At 38.8% G+C, this 17,269-nt stretch overlaps 1 protein-coding gene across 1 annotated transcript in view; it reads left to right on the forward strand.

Moving 5' to 3' along the window:
- The window catches only part of BCAT1 (branched chain amino acid transaminase 1), a 63,317-nt gene extending 53,354 nt beyond the window's left edge, over window positions 1–9,963 (forward strand). The window contains exon 11 of the mRNA XM_003202509.3: window positions 3,125–9,963. Within this exon, the coding sequence (XP_003202557.1) occupies window positions 3,125–3,166 (42 nt within the window). The 3' untranslated portion in view covers window positions 3,167–9,963. The remainder of the gene's footprint in view (window positions 1–3,124) is intronic.
- Window positions 9,964–17,269: the final 7,306 nt, after the last annotated feature.

Below are 17,269 nucleotides of genomic sequence, written 5' to 3' on the forward strand. Positions count from 1 at the left end.
TCAGGATCTTTGTGAAAGATATTTTATATATTCCCCCAGGACAGGGGGAAACAAAAATCTCTTTGCAGCATCACAGGACTATTGTCATATCATTTGGCTCTTATTCCAAAGAATGTGCAGGTTCAGAAAAATTAAATGCCATGGAAATTACAGCTAGACAGAACTTTGGTCTCTGTACCGTGGTCTTGCCTAAACTAAGGCAAAGTATCCATTTCATGTTGGACAATGGGCATTTGTGAGACAGTGCTAACTATCAGTACAAACACTGTCGTGCATTTGCACATGACCAGGAGGTGCAGGGATCCATATCCAATGTCAATTTACTGATTCTCTTGTATACAATGCATGCTTGTTCAACATTTTCAGATTATCTCAATTATTGTGTTTTTACGTCTGTTTTCGTGCTGCTCATTTTTCATTTGTAAGTTGTCCATGTTCAGCAGGATTTCTCTGGATATGCACAGCTGTTCAGTGGGAACTAGAGCTAGAGTGACAAATTAGAAACTCATGGGCAGAACTGATTTCATTTCTCATGCCAGTTGAGAGAGACAATAGTCATACTGTGATATACATTTATTTTCCTGTCATCAAGTGGAAATCAAGATTACTTAGGCTGATAAAGATTTTAGATTAAATAATTACATTGTCTGCAATAATAGTGTGCGTATGAATGATTTTGTCCTAGAACACTGTCTTCTGCAACTGGTTGAGTTAGAAGATGCAGAGATGAGATTCTTTTCTGTAGGAATAAACTCACTGAAATACCAATGCGGTGTTTTTGTGATTTTTGCATTCCATACTTTGAGAATAGACAAATGTTCTCTGTAGTCTTTAAAGCAGACATCATGATGTAACTTGGAAGGAGTGGATAGGAGATAAAGTGTACTGTTTATACTACGTGAGATATAACACAGTTAAACACCACAGTCAAACATAGCAGTGAACTAAGATGTAGTCAAAAAACAATCTTTTTCAAGTTGCATCATCTAAATGGGTAGGCCAGAGGAAAACAGCCAAAGAAGAGTAATGGATGTGTTAATTTCTATCTTTGACAGCGTCAGAAAAGGAAATTAAATCTTCTTTTCTTTCGAAAATGAAAGCATCTTGACAGTGATCCGAGCATCTTCATTCTCTCTTTTGTTCTGGAATTGTGTTCAAACTATTGTCAAATGGCAACTTAGACCACCCCTTGCAATTTCTGAAGTTTTCATAAGAGCAAGATATGGTAGTACCTAAAGCCATCAAAACTTCCGAGTAATCTGCTAGCCTTTCTCTGCTTTCTGATTTATGAGGACTGGGAGAGTGACTGAGAAGGAGTGACATGAAAGTCAAAGACATCTCTTTTTTTCTCCATTTACTGTCATCCTCATCAAAATTGCCTCACAGTAGGGTAATGCAGTGCTTTGTGGTTAAACTAGTGATACATCTACTTCTTCTTAGTACAGTTCACAGGGCTACCACACTGATACCTGGGAACATAAGATGGTGATACTTTCAGCAAGTAATTTTATCTAAGGTCTTCAGTAGCACCACAGCAGTGTTTAATCAACTGCATCACAGACTGCAAAACTAGAAAAGCAGTATTAGTGATGTAAAGAAGAAGTAGATATGATACATGCAGAGGTCTTTTAGAAGGTTTACTTACTGGACTAAAGAGTAAAACACAAGTAAGCTGAATGTCATTTCTTTGTGAATCTAGAATTATTTTTTTCTGACTCATTTTGATTTGGAGATGTTCTCCTTTGCCTGCTCTAATGTGCCTTTATCTCCTTTCCTGCTGATACATAGCATGGATTTGGAGGAAATTCCTCTTATTCTTGCTTGGAGGGATTATCATCAAGTGGTATTTTCAGCTTACATGAAGCCTTTAAAAACAGTACTTTATTCTTTGCTTGAAAGTGTTTTCAAGCTCACTGTACATGGTACTATAAAAGGTGAAGGGCTCCCAACCTACGTCTGCCACTAGTCTGTCCACCTCTGCTTTACTTAAATACATGAGCCATATGTGCATTTTTGGAGCTCACTGGAGTTGTATATAGGACTGGTGAGGAAGAGTTTTAGAACACAGAGCCAATTCCATGATTCAAAGTGCTTCCTTGGGACTGTATACTTCCATGGAAGTGAAACGGCTTCATGTAGTAGGTCACCTTCTATTCTGCCTGGTATATGGGAAGACCACTTGTTTTATTTGGGTTGCAATTCTCTCTAACTGCACTCTGTGGTATTTGTGATTGGTTTTATTTTACATTCAGTCAGAATGTAATAAAAAGCTACCTTAAAAATAAAAAGAAAGAAAAAACAAATGTGTCTGTTTACTGGAGCTTGAGCAGGGGCATATTTAGGAATAAATTAGTGAACTGACCTCTGGGAATAACTGTATTAAATTGATAGAAAGCTTTAACAAAGCAGGACTATTCTCTGTCATCTCTAGTTGTGTATTTCTAGTTCACTCATTGGAAAATGTATAAAGCTGCAAGGTACCTTTAAGCTTTTCTGAAATAAAAGACAGAAAGCATAAAAAATAATGTAAACTATTAGGGTGGTGGGTATGAATCTTTCTGAAAGTAGATTTAAGAAGTTCATAGAATCATGGAATGGCTTGGAGGGAAGAGACCCACCCAATTCCAACTCCCTGCTGTGGGCAGGGCTGCCATCCAACAGCTCAAGCTGCTCACAGCCCCATCCAACCTGACCTTGAACACTTCTGGCGATGGGGCATCCACAGCTTCTCTGGGCAGCATGTGCCAGTGCCTCACCACCCTCTGAGTAAAAAATTTCCTCCTAACTTCTAATCTGAACTTTCCTTCTTTGTTTTTAAAACCAGTCCCCCTTTATCCTATTACTATCTGCCTGTGTAAAAAGTCAGTCTTGCTCCTGTTTATAAGCTCCTTTTAGGTACCGCAGTGAGTTCTCCCTGGAGCTTTCTCTTCTGTAGGCTGAACATGCCCAGCTCCCTCAGCTTTTATTCATAGGAGAGGCACTCCAGTCCTCTGATCATCTTTCTGGCTTTTTCTAGACCTGCTCCAACTGTTCAATGACTTTCATGTCCTGGAAGCCCAAATTATCATCATTATTGTGCACTACTACTTTTTATTTCTAAAACTCCTTTTTTGGTTTCTTTCAGTATGGAAGAGAAGACAGCGATTGGACAGTGCTGGTGTCATGAAGGTGGAAGAGTTCAGACCCTCCAGACAGAATAAACACAAATAATGATAAATGTAGCTGCCCATGCGTAGCCTAGTTTCTGCATCAGTTTGCTCCCTGGGATGATTGTTTCCACAATCCAGTGAATATGAACACAATCATTTTGTTTTCTACTGTAATCTTGTTAGTAGAAACCTGTCTTCTTGGTAGAGGTGCTAAATGTTAGCAATAGAACTTTCCTGACGGTTTTCTTAGTGCCTCCTTGTGTCTTATGTACAGTCTAAAAACTTGTAAAATGCTCTTCAACTGCTCTTCAGTTTGTTTGGTTTATTTTAACTGCCATCGCCAGCAGAGCAAGTTGTATCAAGCAGAGAAATTGCCTGTTAGTTGTCCACAGGGTTCTATTGCCATTATTCTGCCTTTTGCTCTGTGTTCAAAAAACAATTAAGTTTAACCACATGCTCTGTCCTTTTCTAACCTGCTTGTATGAGAATTCCTGAATTTTCGTAGCCTCACAGATTCCTTCATCCATATTCTGTTAGATAATGACTCCACCCTGTAGCCCAGATGCTTAGCATGGATCTAGCATGCAACATCTACTTGTTGGCCTGCTACTTTTACCTCTGTGGAGATAAGCAGAGACTGATAGGGCAGGACATACCTCACTAGCAGTTGAATACATCCTTCAGTACACGATGTCCAGGGCTGAGCCAAACCATACTGACACCAGAATTGCCCTTTGTCTGGCATAGCAGAGATCTGGGAGCTGCTGACATAGTGTCGCCTTCTGGGTGAGCGCGTTGAAAACACAATTAAACAGCTGTGCTTGTAGAAGTTGAACCACTCTTCATTTGGTTGAAGCAAGAGCGACCAAGCCTTTGGATTGAGGATCAATTAAATGGATTTTCCTTCAACATCCAGCCAACATGATTTAGATCAGTAAAAAGTTTTCTTGTTCCCTTCACCACTCACAGGGCCTTTCTGTTTAAGGAACAAGTCATGTTGTCAGCAGAAGTTATCTGGCTCAAGGAGGAAAGGGATTTAATTCAACTTCTGTTTTTCATTTTGATTAAGTATGAAGTTATTCATATTCTGCTGCTATTTGGGCTACATGCTCTATATTACTTCTGCAGTGAGGGAATTAACTTCTGCAAGGGTTCACTAAGAAATGGCCTGCAATATTTATTAGCTTTCTTTTTTTGCACATGGATTTGTCAAATAGCTTTAGGATATCTCTAGCCAAAAAAGATCGCTATATTCTCTATCAATATTCCAAAGTGCTACTTCAGTGTAAAACTGGTGGAACTTCTCTGACACTAACAGAGTTCTATAAGAAGTGAAGGTAAAACGTGCTTTGCAGTTGGGATACACCAATATTAAGGGAAATTCTTAGCACTTTATTTTACTTTTTTTTAAAGAAGATTCAACAGTATTTCTCTTGCTTTATAGATTCTTTGTAATTACTGACATTCGTTAACATAATTTAAAAAAGCAAAACATAATTTCTAATAGACCACCCATGCCTTATTACAGCTGTTGTAGGATCATAATGTATGGCGCTTATGTTTAGGTTTTTTGGTGGGGGTTAAAGACAACCCATACTTAGCCATCAGTTACTTTGCTTCCTCAAATCATGACTTTTGCTGTCTTTCACAGTGACCCAATCTGATTTTTTTTAATGAAGAGCAGTTGGAGGTTCTCTTTGGTAATGTAACTACTGTTAAATTGTTGAAGAGTTTTCTCTTTAGAATACAACTGCAAGCACAAAATTTTGTTTCACAGTAGCAATAGTACTGTGTGTTCACTTTTCTGACCATCTGAATCAGTATAGTGTGCTGGTCTTTGTTCAGTATCTTTAATATGTGCTACAAGCTGCTAGTAGTTTTCCATTTTTCTTTAAGAAGATGTGTGGAAAAATATGTCAAGGTGCAGAGTGGGGTAGGGAGTTTTATCCAATGAGGCAACTGTCGTAACTAAAGAGTGCCTTTAACGAAAGCATGGCATGGAGCTTTCTATTACTGAAGTATACAGTCCAAATCCTTATATTCATCTTGAATTCAGCAGCATAAGGAAAAGTTGTAATAATCTAACTTCAGATGCATGGAAAAGTGGAGTATGATACCTTCACATCACAAAATCTTGGTAGAGTTGATGGGTATCTCGTATCAAAAATCCCCATGAAGGCATGAGTGTACCAAGGTTAATCTATTCACTAGTCAGAATGAGTAAGGACCAGTTTGAAGAATTATTTTACTGTGGTGCAGAACTTGAAAGTTAATGTAAAGCTCTTCTTAAATTGGATGCAAATAATTTAATGTGAGGAAACAAAATAGTTTCACTTATTTGGTTTGCACTGCTGCCTGTACTGACCAGGGAGACATCTCTCCTTTTGTTGCACTTATTGAACTGATGGAGACTTCAGAATTATAAAGTTGAACCTGTAATGACCCACAGAAATGCACAGGCTTTTCTAGCTGCAAGAATTAAAACATAGTGTATGTATAGTCAACTGTTCTTACCATTTGGTTACTTGCTTTATTCTGGCTGTCAACTCAGCATTGTGGTTGTTGCTAAATCCAAGTGGATAGATTCTAGATTTTAAACTTTAAAGCCTAAATAAAGGGAGATGTCAGGTCAGCACCACACAGGAAATTCTTCTTGCATGCTGTCCTATCCTGCGTTCTGCCATTGTTTTTTATCCTGTTAACCAAAGGAAAGAAATAATATGTGTAAATAATTGTGTTTGGTATTGTGTTCTTCCTATTTTTGCCTGTAAGATTTAGGAGGGAACTGTGGTATTCCCTGAGCTAGTAATAGATTGTAAAAGAACATCTGCACATCTGTCTTCCATGTGCCCTATTTGTTTAATTGCAGTGAATTTACATAGAAAGTGAATAGTACATCATAACTAGGCAATTATCCATTCTTACTCAGTTAGTTATGGTTCTGTTAATTGATCATTTAAGATTTAAGATAATCTAACATTAGAATTTGAGATTGTTCAAAGAAGATCAACAAATTCATGTTGTTGTCTGATATTTGCATAATTGGTTACAATTATTTAATGTCTAGCTGGATTGATCAGTTGAGACTCAGCCTTTTCACATTTGTGTTTTACAAACTCTGATCCTTTAAAATGATAATGATGAACTCTAATTTTCATCTTTCTTTCCCCCTTCAGTGTTTTGATTATTATTTTCATTATTGAGAGTGTCCTTAATTTTCATTTTGATGAATATGATTTATGCTTGGGAAGGAAGTCCTTCAAATGAGAAAACATTTCATAAAATTGGCATTTCATACAGGCCATTCTGATGCCAAGAGTTACGGTATCAGCAATTGGTGTTACTTAACTAGAGCACTAATAAAGGTCCTTGCTTAGAATAGATAATCTGTTCAGCCCATAGTGGTGCAAAGCAAACGTGACTTTTCTGGGACATAGAAAGGAAATCTGACAAGACAAAAGCCAAGACAGTGAGAGATCTCTCTACCCAGCTACTTTACACCTGTCCAACTATCTCAATCCAAAAAGCAGTTATCCTCCATTGCGCTTTCTTAGATAAACTCTTGTCTGGGTTGTACCTAATTCAGTAGGGAGATATAAATTGATCATTCCTGTATACTGTATACTTACTTTTCCACAGGTACTATGGCTGTGCCAGACTTTTCTCTTTGCACAGGAATCACCCTACTAATAGTTGTAACGTCCCAGTGGCAGGCTTGTATACTGAGAGGTGGGCAGGCATAAATGTTGGCTGAGTACACCCTGAATCAACCATTCTTTTCTGTCTTTTTCTCTTTTCCACATAGATTTGCAAACCCTTTTCCCCTTACTATCGTGGTGTCACATAATTTCATGGTTATAAGGACTAATTGTGCATTAGTTTTATTTTTAGCAGTGGTGACAATTTACTTAAAAAAAAAAAAAGTGTTCATCTTACAGGTGTGATCAGGGATCAGAATTGCGCTTTACAATCTGAACATGTAATGACTGAACAGACTGACACTGACTTTGTGACCCTGAACAAAGAAGTTCTAATTTCTTTGTAAGTGCAGAGTAGTAGTAATACCAATCATATTGCTTTTAACTCTAATCCAAAGTTATTTATTACAGAACAAATAAGTTTCCCAGAAAGCTTTCTAAGCAGCAGAGAATGATGCCAAGTACAGTACAGTACTTCTAATGTAGAATCATTAAACTGCAACTGTTCTGAAGGGACACCTTGTCACGTAGCATTGAGACAGACTTCTTTAATTATCTCGGCTACAAATTTTGTGAATTGCATTCTTTAGCAATTAGGAGATATCAAGCCTCTGTTTTACTGTGTTTTATCGCTACATTCAAAATTTGTAAAAATAATTTATAAGTCTTGAATCATTGTTGAGCTGAGTCACTTCTTAATAAATACGTCAATAGTTGTAGTCATAATAGCAAAATAGATTACCAATATTGCATTGGTGGAAAACCATGTTGCTGCTGTCATTCTGCTTATGCCTTGCTTTCAGCCTAATAGTTATTTGGAACTATTTTCTCTTAACCATGCAAAATCTGAGTGCTGTCTATGGCAAAATTGGCAAATATGTCTAACTTCATTAACAAAACTTCTGCATTACTTTGAGCTTGACCAGTCAAGTACATTAGGACCTAGCAGGTGTGCAACAATACTGAATTAGAGTAGTCAAGCCTTAGACATATAACAAAATTATGGCATTAGTAGCTGAGATGGAAATAAATATCTTTGACCACAGTAGCAAGGTTTACCATACCCAACATTTCTAAAAATAGTGGTGTTCAAAGTTATTAGTAGAAATAGTATAGCTAAATCTTTGTGCCTGTCTTTGGACACGAACTTACACCATTTTTGCTTATCACAAAACTTAATTTATTGTGTCTTATTTCTAGCACAATTCCTAATTCTCATGCCATGCTTTAAAAAAAGAAAAAAGAAAGCGTTTCACGTGAACAGGAGGATGTTAAGGAGAATTTAAGACCTTTTGTAAAGAATTTTGAAACTCTTTAAAATATCTTCCGGATAAAGTTAAGGTAGGAGAAGACGACTTTATAGAAATAAGTATACACCATAGTGTACCGAATGATTTTCCAGTGCTTTGGAGTCCCTCACATTATGTTTCATCCTCTTTTCCAGGGTCTGTTTTGTTATTGACCAAAGAGATGCGCAGGGAGAAGTAGATAAAATAAGCTTAGTGCTTTTTTTCTCCCAAGCAGGAGTCGGGAAAGTTTCTAAGAGCTGGTTCTCTTGATATTGCTAACTCTTTAGGACTCGATTTTCTCATGCTTGTAGCAGACATTTTAGGTGTGAGATGGAAGAGCTCAGAAGTTATCTCAGGCAGTACTGACATGAGGAAGCAGATCTGTTTCCACTTTATGATCACAGTGATCAAGATACGAATGGTAAGAATTTCGCATCTTTTTAATAAAAAATTGCTTTTCATTTTAGGGCTGTGACACAGTGTCACTGAACTATTATCTTACAGTATTATATCTCAAGAAATTACAAGAAGAATGCAAGTGTTCCTTTTATTATGTGATCACCTTCCTTTATGCCAAATCTCTTCTTCGTTACGATTTGGTCTCTGCTATAACTGTGGTCTTTTCAGGTGAAATACCAGATTTGTGTTTTTTTTTTCTCTCTACTATCCAGTTTTGGTGCCTGCTGGATTATTTTGATAAGTGTAAAGTACTGGCAGCAAATACCAGAGCAAAAAGTGAAATGGAAGTCTTCTGCCTCCAGAGTAGATGTGCTAGGAATTAGTAAAATTATCTATCTCCTTACTTCAGTCAAAATGGAAGTTCAGAAGAATATAATTACCATTCCACTGAGTCCAAAACAGAGACTACCCAGGTATACCAAATGCCTAGCAGCATGGTAGATTTCTGTTCATGAATGCTCCTATTCAGTTGCTTAAATGCTTACATCTGTGCCTATATTTTCATAATTTTACCCCTCGTAGCATAGCTGAAACCTGCAACACACTTCTATATGCCATGAAACCATAAAATAATAGATTAAAACAAACAAGTATTGCTCCAGACCATATAAAACCGAGACACTGTTTTCTACATGTCAGTGGCCTATTTTGTTCCTGTAATTTCTGTTTATCTTCTAATGGCCTAATAGCTGACAGGACCTACGAGTAGAAGACCATTATTTCTGTCCCATACATGAGGATGTTGACAAAGAACGAACCTATTCCTTCTGTCTCCTGGAAAATGGCTTTTATGCTAGCTGGTGTCTACAGTAAAGAGTGACAGAATGTCAGATGTTCTTTGCCATGATGGAGACTTGAAGCTATTTTAAACTATTTCTATCAGGCCAGTACATTTGGAAAGATAAAAGTCCCAGTCTACCTGACCTTCAAGGCATTTAGAAGGATGCAGTAGTAGTTCTTGGAATGTAGCATGTAAGCAGTGGGAAATTAGCAACATAAGGGTGAGAAGTAAACACCTCTGAAGGGTCTCTGTTGTTTTAAATGTTAAAGTTAACAGGGTATTTTACAAGGATCTGAGCATATAAAAGCAGTAAAGGGCAGATGTGTGAGAAAATACTGGATAAACTAAAGGAAACTCTACCTCATTCTTCTCTAAAGGTTTTGTAGAAGCACAATTAAACACTCCTAACGGCATTGTTACATACAGACCATCTGGCATGAAAGAAACACTTTATATTTGTATGTCTATAAATCCTGTAATAACTGTATTTTGCTGGCAGTAGAAACAGTCTATACTATTTGCAGTTTTCCTCATCAAATCTGTAATTATGCAATGTTTCTGTCTTCAATAAAGGAATTTAATGGGCACCTGTTTGTAGCGTGTTATGAAATCATCATTGTTGAGTACAGCTAACTAAGCATAATTATCTGGTAGATAGGAGCGGTTGCGGAATGCATCTCTTGAAGGCTGGATTGAAAGAAAAAAGGATTACTGAATGAAGTTTGGCCTTTAAGAACAGCTGAGCAAGATGCAAGTGGTGAGAGATAAGCTAAGTCTATGGTCAAAATGCAAAGCCTGTGTTCTGGCTTCTGGCTTCCACTGAAGTCCTTGGGTATGGCACTTAGAGGAAAGAGTGAAGCCATAATAATGGCAGGCATCCACATAACCCTGCCAAGCCTTGAGGTATAGACGGTTGTGTCACTAGAGTAAAATGTTGGCCAAATCGAGTGGCAAAATTACCTACCCACCAGCCATGTTGTCATGAAACAGCTTATAACGTGTCAGGACTATGTAGCAGTGATTGAATACAGCCCCCATTCTAAGGGTTTTGGGGCGTTGAACACGAGTGAGGGAAGAAAGCCAGAAAACAAGTTAATACTTGGAGCACTTACTTCACAAGGCAGTTTTGATAGTCATTACTCTAAAGCATGTCAACCAGTGGGAAGCCCTTTGAAGGTGGAAAGCACTGAAAAGTGTGTCATTAAAATCTTGACATTTGCCATGTGTAGTAGCTATATTTACGAAAATACTTGACGTATTCCCCTCTTTTCAATGCAAGGAATACTGTGATTAAAGGTAGTACTGATCTATGCTGTGGTAAAATACACATCAGGGTAAATTTTCCATCTGGCTAGTTCTGTGTTTTCAGAGAAGGCTGGCATGGATACAGGACACTTTGAAGAAGCTGTAGACAGGTAAGTACTAAGAGTTGTTAATTACTGCTGGGAGAATGAGCCTAACATGTCAGAATCAAACTTTATTCCCGTATTTTGACCTCTCCACTTCCATCCTAAGGGACCCTTTTGTAACTGTAAACTTGAGCTTCACTAAAATTTCAAAATTCACTTTTACCGGGCAGTAATAATTTGAGAACTGATCCTGAAAGGGGCTGAGTGGGCTTCAGGCACAGACAGATCCACGTTTTTAGGTAAAACTTTTTTCCCTTTTGAAAAGTCCAAGTAATTGACAATTGTTTTATTTAATAAAACACTTATTGCAGTACCATCACCAGTGCTGCACTCACCCAGACTGAGAGTATTGATTCCGAGGACGCTGACCTGCGATAATCTCTTGTAAAGCCAATGTGACTAAAAGAGGTTTTAAAGTATTACAGGGGAAGGATGAAGCAAAAACTGCATTCTGTATGTACAGAACAGGACGAAGAATTCAGGTTAGAGATTCCAGCAAGGGCAGACCATGTAATAAACAGGCTAATTTAAAGGGTATATCAATGAAAACCTGTACAAGCTGGTCTAGGGTGCCTGCTTTGTCAGAGGGGTTGGACTAGATGATCTCTAGAGGTCCCTTCCAGCCCCTACAATTCTGTGATAAATTTTAAATTTCAAGGTTGTGTTTTTTCCTTCCTTTTGCTCCATTTTTTAATATCCTACCATTAAAATGCTATTCCTGATGGAGCTGCTGAAGAATTACTCTGTTGCCACAAAGAGCAACATGTTCTGTAGTAGCATCTTTGGTATACTGGGTGCTTCTCCAGAGAGGAATTAATAAAAGACAAAAATGTGGAAAGTGTCACACCCTCTGGTTGCAGTGCTAGGTAAGAAAATGTTTCTCCTGAATTCTACACATTTCTACACGGAACATTAAATTTAAGATACTAAGTTCTCAGCAATGCCAATGCAAGGCTATACAAGACAAAACCGTTTGTCGTAACTCATGAGTGTTGTCACTCAAAGATACTGTGATTTGCAAATAACATCAGACAGCCTCTGTTTTGTGATTTTTTTTTTCATCCTGCTCTTGCAACAACTCTTTTCAAAGCTTAATTTCTTGAGTAATTTATACTATTAGTAACTTAGAGGAAATGACTCTACTTTGGTGGCAGTGTAGGCCATCATTTTTGATAGAGTGAGGTAAAGGGAATCCTATACAAGTAAAATATGTAACTAAACTCAGTGTTCATGTGATAAATACCTGACTTTAAAGGATAAGCAGAAAAGCAAATGTTTTAAATCGATCAGTTCTAACTGCTGTGTTAAATACATCCAGCTTTAATTTTAGATACTTTACATAACAAAGAGATTTGATAATGACATATCTTAAATAATCTTCTGATTGAGTGAGAAATCAATCACATGTCCAAAGCACATGTGCATACTTGTGGTTTACAAAACGAGTGACTAGAAGAAGAAACTGTTCAAGTTGACACTGATGTGATACGTGGCAATACTGACAAAGTAGGGATTTTTTATGTCCTTAGCAGGAAGGTCAGTCATCCTCAGTACACAGCACAGTGAGGATGTACAAAGTAAGTAACGTGCTGGGAGGATGTCATCAGCAAAAACACTGTCACTCATACAACAACTAGGGCTGTTCTGACTCTCACTTTTTACAGGGAGGAAATGAATCTGATGTACTGCACCTGAGAAGAAAACCAAGACTGACTGACTTGCCTTTCAGTGAATTTTACGTAGCCCATCACTGGGCAAAGCCAGTGGAAACAGTACCATTCTATTCAACTGGTACTGGCTCAGACCCTGACTTGAGGTGACTTTCATGCTTTGAGCTGCTAATATGAATGGCTCTTCCTATTTCTTGCTGCTCAATCCCTGGTTTTCCCTCTGTGGTAGTATTGCTGCTGAAACAGTTGCAGTCTGACCACAGAAAGGGAGGCATGTGCCCAGAACCCACCTATGGGAAGAGCAAGACTGCCCTTTAGCCTTGGCAGAGTTTCTAAGGGGCCAAAGCCTATTAAAAAGCCATACCCATATGAAATATTAGGACTTGATTATCTTCCAGGTGCAAGCTACTTTTATTATGGCTCTTAAACTTTTATGCACCAGACCTTGCTTAAGTCATTGCTGAATTCTGTGTTCGCTTTTTTTGTCTCGTTAGCTCATGCAAGCCTTATTCCTGAGCAAGGACTGTAATATTTGCTTTACTGTGAGGTCCCAGGTTGGAAACGAAATGAAATTCTGAAGATGTTAGGTCTTCATCATAAAGGTATGGATGAAAACTAATTAGAACAAACAGTGAAAAACACTTCAGCCTTTTTGGTAAATCTGAATGCCTGAAAATGTGAAATAAGAAAAAAGCTACAGCTCAGACTGCTGACCCAGTCTGTTTGCTCTTGTGATGGAGCTCTGAGCACCCTATTTCTCAGATCCAACCAGCTAGGACTCACATTGCTCCCAAGTGCTTATAAACATCATTACCTTCCTCCACAGCAGGGTAAGTTGTTTCTAATATACCACGCAAATAATGGAAAACCTGAGTGCTTTATCAGCTGCTGCTATTGGTGTCTGAAAATGCCTTCCCACAGACATCAGCCACTAAGCATCACTTGAGGCAGAAGATCCCTTTGGTATTCTCTCTGTTACATCTGAAATATTTTATGGCTCTTGAGGAAAAACTGTTGTGCTTGAACTTGAGCTTGACTTGGGGTTATAGATCCTTCCTAATCCCTGCTGCCAGTCATTTTTACAGAGCTTTCTGCCCCTGAAGGTGTAGGGTCAGTGACACAGTCGAAGAGAAGCCTTATCTGTAATGACCTTGTTGTACTAAAATATTTACTTAGTTATCAGGTGGCAGCGGTCCTCTATTATAGAGGCTTGCAAAGTCATTATGAGTATTGGGTAGGTGAGACGAGAGTTGGTTATCTATGATAAATTGCCTTGCTGAGAGAAATTACATTTTCTCTCGCTCTGTTTCAGTATCTTAATCTACCAGTAGTGATAGTGTTGGGCTGGGAAGTACTAATAGCTGCTATCAGCTGAGTCATTAATCTCAAGGTCTTCAGATTTATCGGTGGCTGTGCCAAGAGCTTTTCGGACTGCAGACTGCAGACTGCAGAGCTTGTTGCCTGTGTGTTGTGTTAAGGTGGAAAGCAGATAAAGATAGCAGTACGTATGCTTTTCTGAAGGAGCGGACAGTTTGGGGAATGTGATTTTCATGGCAAGGATTCCTGAGTGATGACCTAACTTTCTGCAATTTGGTCACACTTTATTTTTAACAAATAAACAAAGTAAAGAAGTAATGTTACCTAATTGATTCCCCATTTTTCACTATCATGGAAGGAATCTGGAGAGACCCCAAATGATGCTGGACTTTCACCCTTGGGCAGTATGACCTCCAAGGAAGCAAAACATTACTTTGTTTATTTACTTGTTTGACTTCAAGGAGACCAGACTACAGCCCATCAGCCCAGGCAGTTTTATGGAATGGTATATGTGGGGAAGCCTTGCAACTGCTGCTGGCATTATCACACAGAGTGTAACCGATCAGCAGACTTTTCTAGGTCAGATGAGTGCTCTGTGTTTGTAAGATAAGTGTTGCTGTGTTCTTCCCTTACCACTCCTTACCTCTGTTAAGGTGAATCCTAAGAGCTCGGTTGCACTTTTTACAGCTGCTTGACTCTCACAATCCCTTGGAAGGATTTCTTTTGTTAATCCACATGCTGCTACATGAACCCAGCACAAAAGAGGTATCATTTCATATTTAATTTCACATTTCAGCAGCAGCGACAACAACAACAACAAAAACCAACATATACTATTGGTAGGCTTTTTCAATAGTAGGACAACATCAAATCAGCATCTGAGACAGATGTTGATAAGAACATTTGTCCAAAAGTCCAAATTTTGGGAACATCCTTTTGGAAAACTACCAAGATTTTACAGTATAGAATAATATTTAAACACAAATTTTAATTTCTGAACATGCACATATCTCTGCCAGACCTTGCAGCCTCCTAGTGGAAACTTTTTCCTAGAAAGAGAGAGTGACATGAACAAGGGTTTATTATTATTATATGATGGTGACTTAAGCAGCAGGGAGAAGAGCCAACATCATCTGACCCAGGGAGGCTATAATGAAGTCGTCTGCGAAGTTCAGGGCAAAATTCCTCTGCTGCGGAGATGCTTAACCTGCTTTAACTGCTATGTCATTGTCTTTTTCCTCTCTGATGATAAGACACATACTGTCAGGAAAAAATAATTTTGTGATTTTGTGGGAAAAAAAGAAAAGGAATTTTGCACTGAAAAAGGAGAATTATGACTCACAGATCATCAGTAATCAACCAAGTCTGTTTTAACAATTACTGCTTCATTCACTCATAAGATTATGTTTGAGACATTTTTGCAGGAAAACTGAAAATCAAACTGAATTATGGTAAATTGCTAAAACCATGTTTGCTTTTAACGATTTATTTTTAAATGACACTGCTGCTTTTGGTTTCCTCTGCAGTGCATAATGTAAGTTTATCAGATAAGAAGTGATTTTTCGTTAGGGAAAAATTATACGCAATCTGGAAAGGAAGAAAAGATCAGTAGTTATCCATGATCAATTCCTTTCAGTGCCTCTGAGCAAGGCAGGTAACTCTCTGATCTCCTATTTTCCAGCTGTAAGAAAGGGGTAATAGTTCTCAGCAAGTGAAGAGACTCCTGTGAGGATAAATGCATGAGAGCAGGCTGTGTGATCAATGAGCAGTGGAGGGCCATATGGAACCGAAGACAGATTCCACCATGGCTGCCTTCTCCACATTAATTTGTAATAGCGAGCTTACTCTTTCAATTAAACCTTACAATCACATTTCTGCCAAGCTTGGTGTTGCTTCCAATTTCAGCGAAACTTCACAAGCTGGAACGCTGCCTACAGCTGACAGGGAAATTTAAATGCAAGAAAACCAAGCTTATGCATGGCCAAACCTTGTACAATTCCAGGCCTTGTCAGTCTCTGGTATCGATTCTGGTTTAAACAAATAAGCAACCAGCTCCTTGTCCCCTGAAAGAGTCTGCTTCACCTAAATACTCTGCTCTGAATCCCAAGGGATTATGTGTCCAGTAGCAATTTATACTGACTAGGGGCATCCAAGCACAGTTGCTTGTCTTTGTGAAAGGGTGCTTTGCTTGGCCGCCTCTTTTTTCATGTAGACCAAACATAACCTGGACCTCAGCAGACAGAAGCAGGTTGCAAGAGGAAGGTCTTTCTGTGCCTACTTATTCAGTGGGCCGTATATTTTTGCATATACAGTTTTTAACTGGGGACCAGCTGTTTTGCAAGCATAGTTAACCAGCAGAGAGTAAAAGGTTCTACACAGCTGAGACTTGAAACATTTACTGTGTTTATTTTTGTGATCTTCACCCAAGCCCACAGGACTCGGAAACCCCATGGCCATCTGTGGAAAAAATTGCTTAGTGCTTAGGAGAGAAAAGATGGACTGAAGTTGCAGTTCAGTGACTTAACCAAGACCTTTCTGGTCCAAAATTGCCTGGCTGCATGTGCAGTCCAGTCTGTAGCCGCAAGAGCCCTTTGGTGCCTGTGTATTTTAGGGAAGAATGAAGCATTGTGGCTGGCCACCGAGCCAGGGCAGGCAGGATGCGGTCAGGCTGGCGCTGCATCTGTACCTGCAGCACGGTCCCCCCAACAAGGAGCCCATTCTGCCACCACCTTCTGGCTCCTTTGTGTGACTCCTTTATTTAGTTGACCACAGCATCTCTGGGCGTTCAAGATGAGGTAAGGTAGTTGATGTGGAGAAAGTAAGACCAATGTTTGGCCTCTTCTTTCTTGCCCGCAAGGTAACTATTTTTGATACTTAAACTCACACTGTAGTCCTACTAATAAATAAATAAATAAATTAAGTTTTTTTTTTAAAAAGGAGAAGAAGAAAAAAAGTGAAGAACTTGTTACCAAAAAGCCTTTTCCATGACCTCCACTGTAGAACTAAGAGCTGACATCTGCCCTGGCAGCCCAGCAGTCGGCATCTGTATCTTGTCTGTATCTTGTCCCTCCTTTGGCTCTTCCAGGTTAACCCAATTTTCAGATGCCTAAACTGCAGGAACATTTGTTCCCTGATAAAACACAGAGCTCCCAACTTTTCTTCATTTAACTTGAGCCTAAAACTTACATTGTCTCCAGAGATCAGGCTGTGACCCCTCTGATTTCCACTGGCATAGTAACTCTAGGTTGTTTATCATAATTTCAACTTCCTGGGCAAATTATTATTTTAACTTGAGATACGTTATTGGATTTTGCTTTCTTCCAGAAGAAAGATGCCAATCAAGAGGTAAGTACAACTTCTGCTGAAAACTGTTGGGGGGTGCAAGAAGCAGTATTGACTTTCATGGCTGAAAAGAGAGGAGAGGAGAGGAGAGGAGAGGAGAGGAGAGGAGAGGAGAGGAGAGGAGAGGAGAAGAGAAGAGAGAGAGAGAAGAGAAG

This window comes from Meleagris gallopavo, chromosome 1, assembly GCF_000146605.3.
Source record: "Meleagris gallopavo isolate NT-WF06-2002-E0010 breed Aviagen turkey brand Nicholas breeding stock chromosome 1, Turkey_5.1, whole genome shotgun sequence".
Classification (NCBI taxonomy): Eukaryota; Metazoa; Chordata; class Aves; order Galliformes; family Phasianidae; genus Meleagris; species Meleagris gallopavo.